This window comes from Arachis ipaensis, chromosome B8 (genome assembly GCF_059453495.1).
Source record: "Arachis ipaensis isolate K30076 ecotype BB chromosome B8, ASM5945349v1, whole genome shotgun sequence".
NCBI lineage: Eukaryota > Viridiplantae > Streptophyta > Magnoliopsida > Fabales > Fabaceae > Arachis > Arachis ipaensis.
Genome location: NC_142443.1, coordinates 24592537 through 24611863, shown reverse-complemented (window position 1 = coordinate 24611863; position 19327 = coordinate 24592537). Strand labels below are relative to the sequence as shown.

At 29.9% G+C, this 19327-nt stretch overlaps 3 protein-coding genes across 8 annotated transcripts; 1 reads left to right on the top strand and 2 right to left on the bottom strand.

Moving 5' to 3' along the window:
* Window positions 1-613: 613 nt before the first annotated feature.
* LOC107610733 (uncharacterized) lies at window positions 614-1471 on the bottom strand. Its single transcript, XM_016312737.1, has one exon. It carries the CDS (start codon window positions 1469-1471, stop codon window positions 614-616), a length of 858 nt encoding a protein of 285 aa, XP_016168223.1.
* A 72-nt stretch (window positions 1472-1543) lies between these two features.
* On the bottom strand, window positions 1544-2241 carry LOC107610732 (uncharacterized). Its single transcript, XM_016312736.1, has 2 exons — window positions 2048-2241; window positions 1544-1976 (listed from the first exon to the last, which is right to left on the bottom strand). Exons 1-2 carry the CDS (start codon window positions 2239-2241, stop codon window positions 1544-1546), a joined length of 627 nt encoding a protein of 208 aa, XP_016168222.1.
* Window positions 2242-14304: 12063 nt separating this feature from the next.
* Window positions 14305-18263, top strand: PSF1 (partner of SLD five 1). 6 transcript variants are annotated; one of them, XM_088496045.1, is made up of 10 exons: window positions 14332-14470; window positions 14577-14612; window positions 14704-14933; window positions 15045-15121; window positions 16622-16702; window positions 16817-16884; window positions 16964-17077; window positions 17169-17331; window positions 17844-17993; window positions 18082-18263. In XM_088496045.1, the coding sequence occupies exons 5-10, from the start codon at window positions 16628-16630 to the stop codon at window positions 18106-18108; spliced, it is 597 nt and encodes a 198-aa protein (XP_088352171.1). In that variant the 5' UTR covers window positions 14332-14470; window positions 14577-14612; window positions 14704-14933; window positions 15045-15121; window positions 16622-16627; the 3' UTR covers window positions 18109-18263. The 6 variants fall into 6 exon arrangements, with proteins under 6 accessions (XP_016171877.1, XP_016171876.1, XP_088352171.1 ...); XM_016316391.3 differs by lacking the exon at window positions 15045-15121 and having other exon boundaries at window positions 14305-14470; window positions 14738-14933; XM_088496046.1 differs by lacking the exon at window positions 15045-15121 and having other exon boundaries at window positions 16622-16676.
* The last annotated feature ends 1064 nt before the right edge of the window (window positions 18264-19327 follow it).

The window sequence follows — 19327 nt, the reverse complement described above, 5'->3', positions numbered from 1 at the left end:
ATGGTGTTAATATTGTTATATAACAATAAAATAATTTTTTTTGAATAATTAACATAGTACACAAATACATGGAATTGAAAAAAAAAAGGTTTTAAATTTATACGGTAAAAGAGCTTGACTTCATGAATTTGGATAATTTAATGTCACTGTATTTACATTGAACACATACTTATATAAATTGAATTGTACCATGATTGTTTTGTTTGTCTTTTTTTTTTTAGTTTGAAATTTATGATAAACATGAATCACTCTTGACATGTACTGTACATGATTAATGAGAAGGATTTCTCCCTTTTGTCTATATTATTGTCCATGACATGAATATTCATTCTAAATAAAGATACATGGTATATGGCATGAATATTAATTTATGATTAACTAGTATATATGAACCCGTGCTTAGCACGAAAAAATTTATAAAAGTAAAAAAAAAAATTATATGTTTGGATATTTAAAAAAAACACAAAATAATTATTATGTTAAGAAATTTATAAAATTATTATCAAAATCAAAGTTTAACTTAAAAATAGTGAATAATAATTATTTTACACTTTTTTTAAGTAAAATAATTATACATTGATACAGAATTTAAAATAAAATCAAAATGTTTATATTAGAATTCTATTTTTTCAAATACTTCTCTATAAACAACATTGATGGTTGAATTTGCAGACATTCCTACGTGATTCATAAGTAAAACTTTTAAACTTCTCTTACTCTTAACTCTTGAAAGTGCCACATATAGTTGACTATGTGTAAAAACTTTTAAACTTCTCTGAGACTTATTAATTGTCATGGCAAACGATACTATTATGGAAAACTGTCTTTGTTGGAATCTAACTGGGACGGTTTCATTTGTTGGTACCATATTCATTCTTGAAGTCAAAGTAATATGACCAACATTGTTATCCGTTAAGACTTCACATTCTATGACATGATTTCCAAGCTTCCTAACTTGTAGCCTTGTACCATTACAAAGACCACTGGATTGGTCAATATTCCTCAGTAACATCACCGGATCACCAACCTTGAGTATTAATTTATGTGGAGGCAAATCAGAGTAATTTATGCTATTCAATAATTTAGGATCATAGAGATCTAGTTGACTCTCCATATTCCTTTTATCCATACAAATCGAATCCGAACTAAGATATAATTTTTTTCCTCCAGGAATGATAGTCATCAGATGGTTGTTGACCTCTTCAATGATGTCCAGCGTGGGAGCCACAATAGTTCTTGCTTTGAAAAAATCCTTTGAGGACATGTTATCTAAAATATTTGGATAAGAAAAATGAACCAACTCATCAAATGCCTGGTCCGAAGAAGGAGTAACAATATCTCCTTGACGACATATCTCAGATTCACCATCCATATTGTCACATGTTAGACCATCACAAACTTTCAATAACCACTCATCAAATTGCTCTGTCTCATCTTGATCTGAAGCAGTCGTCCCTACAGAGAGTCTCATGTTTTTTGTTAGTTTGAGCACCTGACAAAACTTCCAAAGGTAAGACGAATTCACGGTTGAATGAACGATATCTTATCTTGATTCTCGTGAAATGGCAGGAAGAATTTGTCTAAAGTCTCCACCTAGTACAACCACTTTTCCTACAAAGGAAAAATCTTTGTTATATGTTGGAGAAAACCTCATGATATCACCTAAGCATTTATCAAGCGCTTCATAACAGTACCTACTAACCATTGGAGCCTCATCCCAAATTATAAGTTTGGCTTTCAACAGCATCATTGCTTGACGAGAACCAGGTTTGATGTTACATAAAGAATCCTCAGTTATATTCAGCGGTATTTTGAACCTTGAGTGTGCCATTCTTCCATTGGGAAGAAGTAAAGATGCAATACCACTTGAAGCAATGTTTAACACAATATCACCCCTTGAGCGAATCTCAGCAGACATAAGGTTCCAGAGAAATGTTTTTCCAGTACCCCCATAACCATACACAAAGAAAAAACCCCTTCATCACAATACACAACTGTAACAATTTTATCGAATGCATATTTCTGCTCAGGTGTTGCGATGGCTAACATGTTTGAGGCATTTTTCTTTAAATAATCCCTGTTAAAGTTTAGCTTTTCCCTGATAACCCTTTCGGTTAACAATGAACTATCAACTTCAATTGCTAAAGGCATAGGAGGATAGTCTTTCAAGGTTTTACCATAAGAATGTAAGATCTTGTCTATATCCATTAAGCACAACTGATTAATCTCATCATCTGACATGGTTAACTCTGCATATTATACGATACTGTAAAAATTCAATCAAACTAAAAATGATCAATAATGAAGAACTTTTATAATTACAATTATAAAAACTCACCCCTCATGTTCATCACGGTTCTCTGTCGATACAAAATATCATCTAAGAGTTCATGCCAACAGTGACGGATCCAGAAAATTTTGATAGTGGGGGCGAAATATATATAACATGATAATAATTTTTATAATAAAAATATTACGTTTACATAAAAAATTAGCTATCAAATTATCTACTATAAATTTGTGTATAAATACATACATCATTTAACTTATTTTTAATGTGTATTTTGCATTTCAAAATTTGTATTTTAAGATTTATTGTGTACAAGTGATTATTTTATGTATATGTAGCATAATTGTTGTTATAATTATATTTTGTTATTGTAAAATATGATTAGGTTTTAAAATATCTAATTACAAATTAAAATAATAAAATAGTAATTTAAATAATAACATATAATTTAAAATTTAATTTTCTATATTTTATATTTTAAAACATTGACAATATAATTAAAATGTCTTTTTTTTGTATATGTCGTTAAACAATCATTTAGAACTCAACTTTCATACAATTAGCTCTTGATGATATTCATAGTTGAAAAAGTTCATTTAATTAGTGTAGTTATTATGAAAAAAACTAAAGCTAATTTTAAAAGAAGAAATACAAATGGATAGATAATATTCTTTCGAGTCGATTTCTAAGAAAGAACATCAATCTTATTTAAATTTGAAACTTGATCATTATAATGGACATCTAATATGAAGTTTTCAAATTGGCTATCAAGTATCGAAAGTTGAATAAAAAATTATTGTGGGGTCAAATTTAATAATTTAGTGGGGGCAAATAAATATTGTTATTATATACTACTCAATAAAATTCCAAATTGTAGTGGGGGCACTTGCCCCCACACCCTAAAGAGTAGATCCGTCCCTGCATGCCAACATCTATTCCAGACATGTTCTGGTCTTGAGATATTGTTGGATGTTAATAGAATAACAAATAACCTTCTAACATATGATCCTGAGGCCCACGAGCTTGCTTCCTTAATTGCATCCATGAATTTTCTATCATCTTGCAAGAGTCCAAGGATGAAGCATGCATCTCTATACGTAGCATAAAGCCATAAATTGTTCCTCCTACTGTTCTTATATCTCAAAAATTCATATATCCTCTTTGAGTATTCAAGAGAAGTCGTTGGTAATATTCTTCGGTATTTACTGTAAAAAACTTGGTTAAAATCCCACTTTTAAATTGCTAAATGGATTAGGCTACGCGATTTCAATTATTATGTAGCTACACATCCGCATAAGATTAATTTTTCTAAAAAATATAGAACAATTCTAAAATTGTGTAATCTACAGATTATAACTGCTAAAAGTTTTTTGAACATTTGTTTTCTAGTGTAGATAAATCGAATAAAATAGACGTGGGGTACATGCTGTTAAGATTTTAAATTTAAATCGTCAAATAAATAAGATCGAAATTGAATATAAACTCGTCATTACCTGCAGGTACATGAGTCAACCTTCCAATTGCGAAGCCTTGCTTTCGAGGAAACTACTTTGAAGCATCGTCCTTCCAAACAAACTTGGTTGGAAACTCAGCATAAGTCAGACCTCGAGCATAGGGATATGACATGTTCGCCGCCATCCATCCCAAAAACATAGACTTGAGATATTGCTCTTTCGACGATATCATTCACATTAGAATTTTCACTATAAACCACAGGTTGCTCATCCTCCAAATGGAATGGAAGTCTAATCACAAATGGTTCTTTCTCTTGGATTTCGTATCCAAATAAACCAGACTGCCTCACATGCCGAAATGTACCTACAATCGTAGTAATTCCTAATTTTGTCAACAACTTGTGTGGCTTCTGACGGATCAAGCGTTGTATAGGGTAGTTGTTACGCGGTCATTGCTCTTATGTACATACTTAAACAGATACTTCATAGAACTTGTTTGGCATGTGTATTCCACATTTATGTGACACCCGAACTTGAGCAACAATTCTGGATTATAAGCAACAATGAACCTATTGTCTAGTGCACATTCCCTTTTCTTCACTGTTCGACCGTTATTAGTACGCCTATATTTGGAAAATCCGGCTTCATCAATGAGTGTTCGCTGTCTAAACTATTTGGGATAAAACTTTAAACAGGATCCATTCTTCATGCAAGGTGAATTCTTGTTGTACGGATCACATAGACCATGTACCGTGTAATTTTGAACAGCTCAATGTAGATTTGGCCTTTCATTTTCATCAGGAATCTTAGCTGTTATATGTTTATCTATGTCATTTGGTGTTTGTGGCTTGAACTCGATACTCATGAATAAAAGAATATGTGCATGCGGAATCCCTCTCTTTTGAAACTCTATAGTGTAAACATTTGAAAATTGAAAAAGACAAATGAGCAAAACATTACAACATAAGATTTTAATAAGGTGTTGTATAAACACAGACTTACATCCCAAAATTTTGCTAAAGATTTTTCCCTCTTTTAGGTCATCAATCAAACCATCAAGTTTGATCTTGAAAACTCGATACAATATATCAGGACGGTCTTCTACCTTCAATCCAATGGGAGTCACTTCTCTTTTTATCTCATCCCATTCAGGGTTACAGGTCATAGTGATAAAATAGTTAGGATATCCTGCATATCTACAAATTACAAATGCATCTTTACAATTATTCATCATGTACCTAGGTCCACCGGTAAAAGTATTGGGAAGAATGATTCTTTTGCCAAGCCTTGCAGCATCTACATTCCCGTTTATAAGACTTTCATGCAGACATTTGTATTTATCAACCCTCAACTGTGGTTGTTTATACCTAAAGAATTTTAACCTCTGATTTTACTATTGTGTAGGCATCTACTAGAAACTGTTGGAATAATCTCTTTGATATCAGAATTAACAGAGATTCACCTGTCCTTTTTTGTACGTAGTTGAAAAGCAAAGAATTGTTACAAAGTGATTATTTTGTTTTTCTTTGTAGGCCTAGCGGAGATAGAATCTGATGTTGCAATACCCAAACAAAATCCATTCTTCCCATACAGAAACAACAATGGATATTGCAAGGCTAAATAAGATGGGTGAAAAATATCAATCTGTTGGAGCTTTTTAGTTTGACTCTCTATAATAATATCTCTATCTTTGCTTAGTTGTTTGACATCACCAACAATCAATGCAGCCACTTCAGATGCAGATGGTAAGTTGTATGTCCCGTCATCTGTAGTCCTTTTACTAATCAACTTAAACTTTATATTTGTGCAATTTTTCTGTTGGTACCTATCTCTTGCATAGCAAAAACTCTTTACCAAACTATTATATTTTTCTAGCATGTTTCTTAATATTGCCACAATTTTCTTATCCTGCTCATTTATAGCTTCATTGGAACTGCACAAAAAAAAAACACAATAAATTTTATGTTATTTTCTCTCACAGATAAAAATAACTAAAATATTTGACTGGTTGCATGAAAATTATCGAAGTGTGTCTATCCGAATATCAATCTCATTTTCTGTGTCATAGATATATAGTTGGGCAAATGTTGGTTGCAGACTATTCGGAGGAAGTAAGCTACCAATGCTATGGTAGTTTTGACCCCCCAGGCTTAAAAATTGGAGGAGCAGTCCCATTGTTTACCCCACGGTCAATTTTTCCGGCCATTGATGTAAAACAAAACATTGAATTAAATGCCTTTATATTTTTTAGAAAATGAATACTTCTTGATCTCCACCAGTATAAAGTTGAATGAGCTCATCAGGAGGCACAAAAAGTAGAGGAAGCTCGATCTTTCCTTCCATACAACATAATGAAAACTTTGGTTGGGGCGACTGTTTGAATTCAGCAAGCCTTTCTTCAGACCACATCTATGCTTTACAGTGTTGACATTGATAAATAGGATTTTCTATATCCCACACATCTGTCGAATAAAATCTCTTTAGATACTCAGTTGTCATACCGATGCAATTTAGTCCATGATGTACACAAAGATGCAAATAAACATATAGATAAAATTTTTACATACCGTCTAAAGTTTCTGAGGATGGTATAAAATTATCTTCTATATTCACATCCGACATTGAATCATCATAACCATTCAAATGGTTTCAACAGCAGAAACCACATACATTCAACTCTTTCACCATCTCAGTACAGGTCCGTCCGAGTAGAGCTGCAGTCTCCTTATCGAACACAATAAAAGTTATTGTAGCAGTACCATAAAAAACCAATAAATTCAACTTAGGTGCTTTTTTTATTCAAAAACATCAATTAACACTTGGTCTGTCACCCTTTAGTTACAATAAAATCATAAAAATTATATTCAACACAATTTAAATGCTCAAACACAATCTTTTTAGGCTTATCAAATTTCTAGATTTTAGTCTAGTAGAGGAGACTTTGGTATAAAATTGTTGTAGGTATATGAATTTTTTCTATGCACTCTATCTCATTTTGCCATTTTTTTTATATGGATAGACAATATTTTCATCAATCAAAGTAATTTTTGTTTTTAATAAATTGTTCTCTTATTGTCTACTAATTGTTGGTATTAAGCTAGATATTGCTAAATAAATTAAAAAGAGACATAATCAATTATATAACTTTATTGCTTTTTATGAAAGAATTGCACAAATAAGTCCAATTATAGTCGTACCTATCAACCACATTATTCACGTCCTTATTACAGCCATCGCTGAAGTATGTATCCGCATTAGCTTCTTCCTTCACGCTACAAACATAAGATTTATACCACCAACTTAGAATGGGTTCTAACATTAAAAATAGTGGCCAGAACAACATAGAATCCAACCTACATAGGAACAGTTTGAAAGTCCAAAAAACAATGAACCAAACATAAAAAAGTAGTTTTCTATAAGGCACTCACATCCACAGCCGCACGTAACTCCTTTATTGTCTTACTCTCAGTGGAATATAAAACATCATCTTCATTAATATACGCCGGTTTGCCAGAAAGCACAGACAGATACTGCGAGATCTCTCTATAGTACACGCTACTTATCAATCACAACGCCATAAAAATACAGTCAATATACACAACCATAAATAATTCACAATATTGGTACAATCTTTTTTGAAGCATCACAATCTCAGGAACATCTGGATTTATCAAGAGCTTGGTACCATACATAATGTTCTGTAAAATATTGGTACCTATGTACAATAATTATTGCTTAAATGAGTTGTACAATTATACATGACAGAAAAATTATCGAATGAAAAGTAACCAAAAGTGTCCTTAGATTTAAAAAACCAACTATAATCTACTATGAACCTAATTAATTAGTAAACATTTTTTATTTTAGCAATGAGCTATACAAAAAATATTTATTGTAAATATAAAATAATAAAAAATATTATATAATAACAAAAATATAGCTTGAAATTATATATTGATTAATTAATTGTTGAGTAAATTAACATAGAATTTACAATAAAAAAAAATAAAAAATTGGTGATACAATTTATTCACGTGTATATAATAATATTTTTTATCATTTCAAATTTTAATTTCTAGAACGCCAGCCATTTGCCGGAATTGTTATTACTATTTTCTATAATTTCACTTATAATTCCACATCAAAAGTTTTAAACACAAAACACAGTACTTTTAATTTTGCTTCCACGACATCTAGTATCACACTCTAAAATTTAAAAATAAAAAAATTACTATTATATATAACATCATACCATAAAATTTTAAAACTAAAAATACCTATTGAATCGCATCCCAATAATTAGTAGAAATAGCTACAATAAGATATAACCATTCGATAGTGGTAAAATCCTCACATACCTAAAAAATTCTTACTCTTGCAAATTGAAAAATAACTACCGGTAACTGTTGCTCACCCGCTGCCACAAGACCCTTGATCCGATCCACTATCTCTCCAAGAACAGCAATATTAAGCTTTAAACTGCAAAGAAAATATAAATTATTTAGAAAATAAAAAATTACTTATACAAACATATTAAGTACTGAGTAAGGGTATCGAAAAAATACACTCCTCATTCTCAATTTGAATGACCAACATGTCAATAAGTTTGCCATCCTTCACATATTTCCTTTCACCCTCTACACCGGTCATAACTCCAGCAACGTCTAAAATAAATATCAAACAGAAGATTGTGCACAAATCACCCGTCTTAGTGATATTTTGTCATAAAAACAAAAGAAAAATCAACTTATGTACTTGTCATAAATCATACACTTACCAAACAAAAAAGGATGTTGAGGAGAGTATCCCATAATTTTTCTAAAAAGGACCAACTTAATACCATATAACGGCATTGCATCATAGAAAGAGGATAAGACAGTAGTTCTTTTTTAAAAAAATAATCGAAAATGATGTGATCTTGTGCGGTACAACCCACAGTTATTGCTATCTCCAAAGTATGTAAAAACATACATAGCCCCCTCTGGTATCAATGATTTGAATACAGATATCAAATTCTTATCTACAGAAGTATGCATAGTTGTTCCCTATTTTTTTTACAAAACAAAATATTTTATTATTTACTTTCTACACACAGTACCATTGTCCAACTAAATAAACAAACAAAATTTATATAAAATATTTCTTTCAACAAAAATAACTGAATAAATTAAAAATATGATTTAATTCCAAAATATTAAGTATTAAGTATTAACTAACAGATTTATATTCACCCAAAAGGAAGAATATACATATAATAGATTCAAATATTTAATACTTTAATGTATAATATCATTATATTTTACACAAAAATTTAATTATATATTAACACAATAATTAAAATAAGATTTGAATCCATGCCTTCCTTGCAGCAGCTCACCTCCATCAGTTACAGATAGGGAGCATCCCGGTACGATAGCGATCTGAACGACAATAATATCAGTGAAAGTCTCCTCTTGCCGGTCCGCTAACTAACTTCTCTGGTCACATTAGCATCTCTCATCTTCATAGACCTCCTCACCGGCACAATTCCATCATCATCCCGTCATCGTATAAGCAACAAGTCTTCTCATCTTTGCCGTTCTGAAGTTGTCAGTGCCAAGATGCCGTTCTCCATTGCTGGCGTATATGCTTGCTTGCTGAGAGAGAGAAGACCCAAAAAGACTAAAAGAGGACTTTAGGTGCGGGTTGAAATTAATTGTATGAGATCCGGGTAGGTTTTCTATCTGCCCAGTTTGGAATCGGGATTAGTCTCCATAGGCCCATGTTTTGTTAAGATGCAATGGAGGCAAGCAAGCCAACATGGTGTAGGCCCTACTTTTTTATTCCTTTTTATTATAATTCACAAGTTCTATGCTTTGTTTGATTGTTGTATAAATTATAAATCTACATTGGGCCACCTAGAAAATTAATTTATTTTGCTTATGTTTTAGAATTAATTTAATTAATAATTTGTTATATAAAATTATTTTATATTTTAATAAATCAAATCTAATGAACTAGTTAATAATACATAGAATAATTTCTTTTAGAATGAAAAAATTTTTGCTTTATATTACTTTTGCTTACAGAAATATAAAACTTAAAATTTAACAATCTATGGAATATAAAAGGCTAAGGAAATAAGGTGATTTATAACTTATCTTTAATTTATCTATAATATAATTAAATTTAATGAATTCAATTAGAATAAACAACAAATTATTTATTTTATTTCAAACTTTATAAATGAATAAACCAATTAACTAATATAAAAAATTACAATTGATATAATAAAATTAATCAAGTATTATATACTATAATAAATTATATTGATATTTAAATATCTAATCAAATTAATTAGTTGATATAATTAAGTCATATCAAAACACTTAAAAATACACCGTTCTTAATTAAATACTATCTATACTATATAAACCACATTTAAATCCATTTTCCCGTACGTATATAATTTAAAGTAATTTACAATTTATTTGATTGAATATTATAATATAAAATAATTTATAAATTAACATTAATTCATATATAATATGTAATTAAATTTAATGAATTTAATTAGAATAAACAATAAATTATTTATTTTATTTTAGACTTCATAAATAAAAAAACCAATTCACTAATATAACGAATTACAATTAATGTAGTATAATTAATTAAGTAATATAAATTATATTAAATTATATTGATATTTAAATATTTAATCAAATCAATTAGTTGAAATCATTAAGTCATTGTAATAAATTGTATTGAATGAGTTAAAATAATTAAATCGAAAAATACTCTCCGAAACATGCCACGTCAACTCCATCATTAAGTGCAGAAATCCGATTTTTATATAATAGAATAGATAGAATAGATTTTTGAGAATTGTTGTGGCTTTTTTATTATTTAATTTTTTTTATCTTAGATTTAATTTCGTTTTAAACAAAGATATTAACAATTAATATAAAGACTTGCAATATTATGCGGTTATATATATTGTGGTCTATTGTTTTATTTTGTGCTATATAATTATTTTGGATTTGTTACATAAAGAAAAAAGTAACAATTTGGATTATTATACTCATATATTTTTTAAAATTAGTTTTAGAATAAATTGGTCGAACATTATGCTATCAAAGTAATCTCTTTATAAAAACTGGTTTATTTTAGAACATTAAAAATATTGTGATATGTAATTTATGTGAATATTAGTCAGCACAAATGAAAGTCTATATTTAGCAGAATTATATACACATATTAATGGTAACTATATGCTAGGATAACTAAGTTAAACCTAAATTAATGCTTAAAAAGTTTATTGTTTAACCAACTAATAAATATTGAACTTTGTGTTTATTTTCTATTTAATTATGCAATCATTAATTGGTCCAAAGGAAGGTTGGTATTTGACCAATTGACAGAAAATATATGCATAATAAATAGGTATAATTCTCAAATTTTCATGTGAACAATGAGTCGATCCAAAGATAGGCTTATTGTTTGACAGAATTTTGTTGAGAATATTTGGTAAGCTGCACTAAATGAATTTATATGTGTGTAGTTTATACGAGTACAGATCGGCCCAAAAGAAGTTCTATACTTGGCCAAATTATATATATATTTGTGGTAATAAATATGTGATACTTATTTGGTTCCATGTGAATAATAAGTTTGTCCAAAGATAAACTTATTATTTGACAAGATTTATTATCAATGTTTGATTACTGTATTAAAAACACTACTTACAAATTAATATTTTTGTCCAAAAGCTAAATGTTAATGTTGTGCTCGGTATTTGTGATGGACCCACCATTATATGAATTTTATTCATATGATATGTAACTTGTGTGAATATTTTATTTTGTTTTAAGATTATATCGCCAATGCTAGTCTATTTTTTAAATATAATTTTTTTAGAATTAAAATAAAAGAAATTTTTTGTCATTAGTAACTTATATTTTATCAAATTATTATATCATACGGCCTTTTGAGATAAATGTGGTTGATGACTTATATAAGTTCAGTGAGAGTAAGTATATTTTTACTATTCTTGTATGTCTGCGATATTAGAATTGTAAATAAGGTTATATACTCAACTCTAAGGGAGACAAGTATAATCTCATTAGGTGTCTTAAGAAAGTTATAAAGCTAAAAAATGTATAAAGTTTATTATGTTTTATCAGTAGTATGATGGATAATAAATTTGTACAATTATAGTTATTATGTACTTTATTAGTATTTTTGGTAGATATTTGAGTAAGTTAAAAATGAATCACTAAATAATTCACACATATGAAGTCAAAAACTAAGTTAGAGATCATTTGGTATTCATATTCTTACTTTGTTGGATGTTAAGACATTTTTGCTCCATTGCATATATTATATATATTTATATGTTTATTCAAAGAGTTCTTTGGAAATATATTGAAAAGACACTTATTATTTTTTTCACTAAAGTATTTAAATATAAAATAAATTTTGAAGGGGTATCCATTTTGGTGACTATGAATACTTATCACAAATTATGAAAAATAAATTTAAAAGAGCACTTGAATTATTTATGACAATGTGTTAGTAGTCTAATATTTTAAATTCTTATTAAACAAGAGAATTTAGAGTGTTTAAGTGTCTAATAAGTAAATTAGCACAAACTTCATAAATTTATGCATATTTGGTTTATAAAAAACAAACACCCAAGGTCTTTTGTGTGGATATTATTTATATGGATGTCGTGTCATTTTATGATATATTGTTTCAGTAGGAGTGTGCATTTGAATGCTCATATGGTTTAGAAAAATTTACGAATATAGATATTTTTGCAGAAATAAAATATTTATTTTGTTTTCATTTTGACTCATCATCTCATAAAATTTATTAAAATTGGACAAGTTGGAAATAGGCATGCATGAGATCATTTTTGCATATAATTTCTCTCATCCAAATTTGATCAATGTCGTTGAATATATTAGCATGGTGATCATTGTGGTTTCGTTGTGATAGTAATGTGATAAAAGCTGCGGTAACTCCATAACTGAGACGGACTAGATTGTTAAAGTAATCAGCGAAATAGTATTCAGATATGTGCCTAAAGTTTATAAGATGTGATTATCTCAAGAAAGAATATATGTATAGCCCAAGTGGAAGATTGTTGGAAAATTATTACTTTTTTTTTAATTTATTTATGGACAATACAATATCTCAATTATAATCACAAATTATGCTATTTTACATTAAATTATTTATATAATGGTGATCTCATTTACTGTTATAAATATTAAATTGAATAAGTCATGATTATTTTTTATTTGGAATTAAATGAGAATAAAACTAGAACTATTATTTTATTTGAGTGTTAGAGTTTAATGAGTGTCACACTCAAATATAAATAATAATTTCAGAGTTTTAGTTTCTAACACATCAAAGCCACTTCTATATTTTTTTGAGGCCTGCTACACATACAAGCCTTTTTGGCTTACAAGATATACAAGTTGGTCCAAATCCAAGAAAAAAACACGCGCACCACTCCTTCAAAATCGAGCGTCCAACGCATTCCTTAATCACCCTTCCACAACACGTTCGTTATGCCGCACTCTTCCTCTTCTTCCTCAATCAAAACGCAAACCGTCAAGATATCGAAACAAACTACGATTTTGCATAAACGTTCCAACTTGTCGCAAAGAGTAGAAGAAATCAAGAAGAAAAGATACAAATCTCCATAAAAAATCACCAGAAAAAATGAAGAAATATTATTCAAGGTACTGTTTTACTGCTCTTCTAGGTTTTTTTTCTAGATTGTTTTTGCTATGTGCCTCATCCTTAACTAGCAAAACGTTAAAAGCTGTCTCCCCTATATTTTGGGTGTATTTCTTAAATGGGTGTATTTCTGTAATCCTTTGGGTGTATTTCTGTAACTGTTTGGGTGTATTTCTGTAATCCTTTCTGTAACCGTTTGGGTGTATTTCTGTAATCGTTTGGGTGTATTTTTGAAGTTCCATTATCTTCAAAACAATTTCAAAGCTTGATTTCAGAAACCATGAAAATCGAAAAAAACACAAAACAAGAAGGAGATCCAACAAATTTGGCAAGAAATTCGAAAAAAGAAACAAAATCTTTTGAAAAATGGAAGTTATATATTTGCGCGTTAATTGATTTGAATTGATTTAAAAGTCTGTTAAAGAGGCACGTAAAGCTGCGCGTTTAGTGGGTTTTATTCTCTTCAGGGCTTGTAAAGCTTGTAAGCGTAAAACACTTGTATGTAGAGATTAATCCTTTTTTTTTTCATCAAAAGAGTTGTGATTTAATCCTATTAAAAATACAGAAGATTTTGATTGAGAAAAATTAAAAAATTATACTTTTTCAATTATGTTCATAAATTAAGATATAATTTTACATTTAAATATTTTTTTTAAAAATAATTTGACATAGATGATTTTGGGGTTAAGAAATTCTAAAAATTGTTAACCTTAACGTCTAAAGTAAAATTAGTTGGAAAACGAAAATTTGAAACAGCTTCCAATGGGTGCAAAAACTATTTACCCGCGAAATTTGACTTAAACTTAGCGGGAAATTATTATTCTTTATATACCGGTAGAATAAGAAAGAAACGTCGTCGTTGTGTATTCCCGCTCCTATCTCTGTGTTAGAAAAAATGGCGAAACCCTAACACGCACTCCTCTGTCCTCCCACCCACCACTGTCGTCGTCGCCGTCGCCATTGCGCACATCATTTATCACTTTCTTCTTCTCTGGTATGTCATTCTCAATCCACTATTTGCTGCTCAGAACCCAAAATGGCAAAATCTCACTCCAATTTTCCTCTCTCTTTTTCTTCCATCTTCATTCTTCACCCCTCAGATTCATGTTTCTTTCTCTGTCAGCAATAAGAAAAAGGTAACACTAACAGCTCTTTTTGTTTCAGAACTTCTTACATTTTCATTTTGATTTTTTTTCTGCAAATTAATTTCTGTGAAAGCATGTTTAGGATGGCATGGCTCGTTTATCGTTTTCTTTGGCAGAAAATGATGGGGTTTTCCAAGTTGGGGTATGAAATTAAGTTGTGAAACTTGAGAAAGAGTAGGCTGGGATGCTTTTCGTTTGAGGTAAAAAGAGGGGAATTTGTAGCTTTTGGAAGCTTGGTTTTCTCTGTGAGCTGAAGTTCTGCCATTTTAGTGTTATAGTTGAGCTGCGTATTATTGACCCTCCACAACTCCGGTAAGGGTTTTGATGATAAGATTACCAGAACATTGATATAAGTAAGATTTTTGAAACATTGCCAGAACATTTTGTAGACATTAACTTACAAATTGACAACTATGCTTGCAGACATGTCGTGCAAGCATCTCTATATTGGTCTGAGGATCTCAATGTGCCACTGAATTTTCTTTTTTGGTTCTTTTAAGGAAAGCTTTATCTGTTCCCTGAGATAAAAGAAATTGCTTTATGATGACACAGATGTTAAACTACCAATGCTTATTCAACTGTAAATTGGACCTTTGCTTTGTGAATTCATTGCATGAAAGATAGGTGTGGACATTGTGGCCTCTTGATTGTAGAAGTTTAGGTATCACTAAATGTTAGCTGGCCACATAATCTGCTTACCCAGTAGCTGTAAATGAGTAATCTTTGTAATTGTTTAGCTCTGCTGCCCTTGCTCTGTTCATTTAGGTTATTGCTATATCATGTTTTGAATGTGGTCACTGAACAAAACGTAGGACAATGCTTTAGTTTATTAGTTATTTGTCTTGGAATTTAGTAGTAGATAATGCTTTAGTTTATTAGTTATGTATTTTTATTGACTTCTATAATTGCCAAGTTATTGGTATATAGATACCTAAATAGCACTTTAGTTCTCTTTTTAGTTTTTATTCTTTAGAATCAGTTCTTGGGTTTGGAAAACACATTGATTTTTTCATTATTATTAAAGGTGCTGTTTTTTGTTTTTTGTTTTTTTTTGTTTTTTTTTTTTTTTGGGGGGGGGGGGGGGGGGAAGGGGGTTACTTTCATTGGTAGTTGAGATGGCTTGCAAAATGCCACATCCAAGTTGTGAGACAAAAAAAAAAAAAAAGAAAGAAAAATAGCAAGGAGTTGTGATGGAGGTAAATAGTCCGTGATATTAATTTGACAAAGTGGTTGTTTCAAATGTAAGAGACAATAATGGGCATTTGTTACTTGTAATAAGGTAATTAAATTGCAGGAGACGCGTACAGGGAACATAACATTATATTTATGTCATAGTGAGCTGCCAGCTCTGTGTGTGTAACTGTGTATCCCATGATGGCTAATACACATGCCTGCCGAATCTTTTATTGTGTCTAACTGTCTATATTCTCATTATCAATAATGTCTATTGAATTTATGAAGACATTATTAAGAAATGAAAGCGTAAAAAATATCTTAGTTGCATGCATAATGAGATTGAAATATATGTATAATGTATCAACTTTCAAATATATATGTCACCAAAAAAAGAAAAAACTATCAAATATATAACCGCCAGGGGCGTCAGCCGACCTCCGGGTTAAAAAGCGGCTATTTATATTTAAACCGTTAAAAGTTAAAAACAATTTTTTATATGCTAAAAACCGGTTTTAGCAAACCAGTTTAAACTGGTTTTTAAAATTAAAAGTAGTTTTATTTTTGTGAACTAGTTTAAACTAGTGCATTACATTATAAACTGGTTTAAAACCAGTTTGCTATGAGAGAAAGTAGTTTGGTTCAGTTTTTAAACCATTTAAAATGGTTTAGTGCAGTTTCAATTTGAACCATGATCACCCTTACTTTCTGGTAACATGTTTCTGCCTTATTGTTAATAATCTTCATTTTTCTGTTTAGGCCCAGTATAGATTCGATTTTAGTTGGTTTGTTGTTTCCTTGAATTTTCCCCAATTCCTCAATTTCAGTTGAACATGTACGGCAGAAAAGCTTGCGAGCTTGTCAAAGAATTTGCAAGCGTAGGTAAAGGCCAGCTCACACAGTACAATGTAATGCATGCAAATTTTTGTGATTAGTAGTTACTAGTAACTTCTCTTTTTGAGAAAGTTTGATTTAAGCATTTAGCAGTTTAGCTTGATAACTTTTTTCCAATGATGTTGTAGAGTGACCTCTTTGAACAAGTAGTTGCAGAATGCAGCCAGCATCACCTTGAGCTTCAATCTTTGATAAGGTATACACGATACCTAATCTCATAGTGTTTCCTTGAATGTGTTTGTGTGTATGTGTTTTGATTTGTGTTGCTTAAGCAGAAAAATGCAGGAAGAAGGTTTGGATGTCCAAACAGCTAGAAATGCTGACCACTATGGTGCCCTTATCCACCATCTCTCTTTAGTCCGCAATAAGCGCTGTCTAATGGCCTATGTGTAAGTATCGTCGCTATAACTTGCTCTTTATGGCAAATGTATTACTATTATTATGATATGTACTGAGATCTTGGAAATTGTCTCAATGCAGAAATAACCGAGCTGAGATTATAAGAAGCTTGTTGTGGAAGATTGGCAGTGTGCTTCCTAAAGAGATTGAGGAGAAGCTTTCTCACACAGAGGAAGAGTATTTCAACAAGTATTCTGGAGAATTGAAAAAATACATGTCAAAAATGGAGTTAGACCTGACAGTGGTAACCTCCCTTCTCTAGACTCTTGTACATGAGCATATGTGCATAATTGCATAAGTATGTAAACAACCATTCACGAAATTTCAGTTATACATGTGCATAATGGAGTGTTTTGAAGATATTCTACTGATAACTTGTCTGTCGTATAATAACTAAGGTAGAGAATTTTATAATTATAAAGAAGTTAGGGAAGCCTTGGACTTATATACTTGCATTATTACTGGTTTCAAGCAATTGTATGGAATGTATATATTAATCATCTAGATAGTTTGATTCACTTTGATGCATCTAAGCAATGCTAAACATCCATGCGGGAAACACTTTGTGAATCTGGATATTCTAACAATAGTTATGTTGCTATGAACAGACTGAATTCATATCAATTTTTTCCATAGAAAATTACAAGATTGGGTTATTTGAAGTCTTTGATCATTTGTTTGTAGTCTTGCCATTAGTTGAGTGCAGATTGAACTTGCTAGTTACTTTATTGTCATTGATGAAATTGCATTTGATAGGATATGGTGCCGCCAAAAGATCCTTACATCAAAGTAAGGGTCCTTGATGACATTGGAGATGGCATTGTGCTTAGCGATAAGACTGCCAATTTTGCTCGTCATTCGATCCACTTTCTGAAGCGAACTGATGCCGAACAATTCATTTCACGGGTTAAGTTGCCATCTAGCCTAAAAGTGATCGTAATAAAAGCCAAATTCCAAAATGCATGCTGATTTTTCTTTATTGTCATGTCTACAGGGTTTAATGGAGGAGCTCACAGGTTGATAGATGAGAAAATTGGTTTAAAGCCTTTTCAAATGTTTATCAATAATTTCACCAATGTTGCTTGAAAAGCTGATTATTTTGATGTTTGGCTTGTTTGTTCAATGACTTCTATTATGTGCACATATATAATGTAACATCAATATGCTAATATTCTATTCCCTGTTTGGGTGGATTACTTGCATTTACATTGGCCTTGTGTCAGATTTTCATTCATTCCAAACATTTTTACAGTAATCAAGCAAATATAACCCTTGTCTAACTTGAACTTGGAAGTTATTTCACTTATTTGGTTGAATGCAAGCTCAGATATTGTAATTTACTCCTAAAATCTATCTATTTATTTATAATATATTAAAACAGACCTAAAAGTAATTTTTTAATGTATTTTTAGTTTTCCAACTTTCTAATATTATGCTATGTGGGCATAAGTAGCTAATTGACACAATTTGCTTATTACATATCTAATTGAATTACTTTTTTAATTTTTTTGTTTCTAATTGAATTACTTTAAAATCTTTTATTTCTACTTCTCATGTGTTTTATTATTATAGCTTAGGATTTTTTTATTTTCTTTCTCACTTATGACATTTATTTTTTTTTTTAGGTTATTCTACAATTTTCATATTCTCTTACTCTTTATTTTTATATAGAATATTATGTCTTCAATGTTAATATTGTTTCTCTTTAATAGGTATAAACATAATTTATCCTCTTCTTTTATATTCACTCATTCTTATATTTATTATATAGGATTATAATTTAGGATTTTTTTTTTATTTTTCTTCTTATTCTTATGACATTTATTTTTTTTAGGTTACTCTATGTTTTTATATTCTCTTATTTTTTATTTTTATATTTAATACTATTTAATTTCAATGTTAATGTTATTTTTCTTTAATAGGTATAAATTAAATATTAAAATATATTTTTCTTTCATACTCACCTTTTTTTATGTTTACTTCACACTTTTTTATTTCCTCTTTTCATATAATCTCATGTTTCTTATTCTTTTTTCTCCATTCTTACTCATGTTTTGCACAAATATTTAAAGAATTTGGTTGATGACCACAATTCTTTTTCTAGTTTGCTAAATATGTGTATTAGCTTATTAGGTGATAAATTCTTAAAACACTAGACTTCTACAACTACTTTAGTTTTTTAACTTTTAGTCTAATTGTATACATTAGTTATATCATTCATATATCATCTTTTTTCTTTC

What these genes read in the sequence shown, in the direction of transcription:
- LOC107610733 (XM_016312737.1), bottom strand. Translation starts at nt 1,471, where the DNA reads ATGAGACTCTCTGTAGGGACGACTGCTTCAGATCAAGATGAGACAGAG.
- PSF1 (XM_016316391.3), top strand. Translation starts at nt 16,628, where the DNA reads ATGTACGGCAGAAAAGCTTGCGAGCTTGTCAAAGAATTTGCAAGCGTA. An exon ending in GCCAGCTCACACAGTACAAT is followed by an intron (nt 16,703 to 16,816) that starts GTAATGCATGCA and finishes ATGATGTTGTAG; the next exon opens with AGTGACCTCTTTGAACAAGT. An exon ending in CGCTGTCTAATGGCCTATGT is followed by an intron (nt 17,078 to 17,168) that starts GTAAGTATCGTC and finishes GTCTCAATGCAG; the next exon opens with AAATAACCGAGCTGAGATTA.
- LOC107610732 (XM_016312736.1), bottom strand. Translation starts at nt 2,241, where the DNA reads ATGTCAGATGATGAGATTAATCAGTTGTGCTTAATGGATATAGACAAG. An exon ending in AAGAAAAATGCCTCAAACAT is followed by an intron (nt 1,977 to 2,047) that starts GTTAGCCATCGC and finishes ATTGTGATGAAG; the next exon opens with GGGTTTTTTCTTTGTGTATG.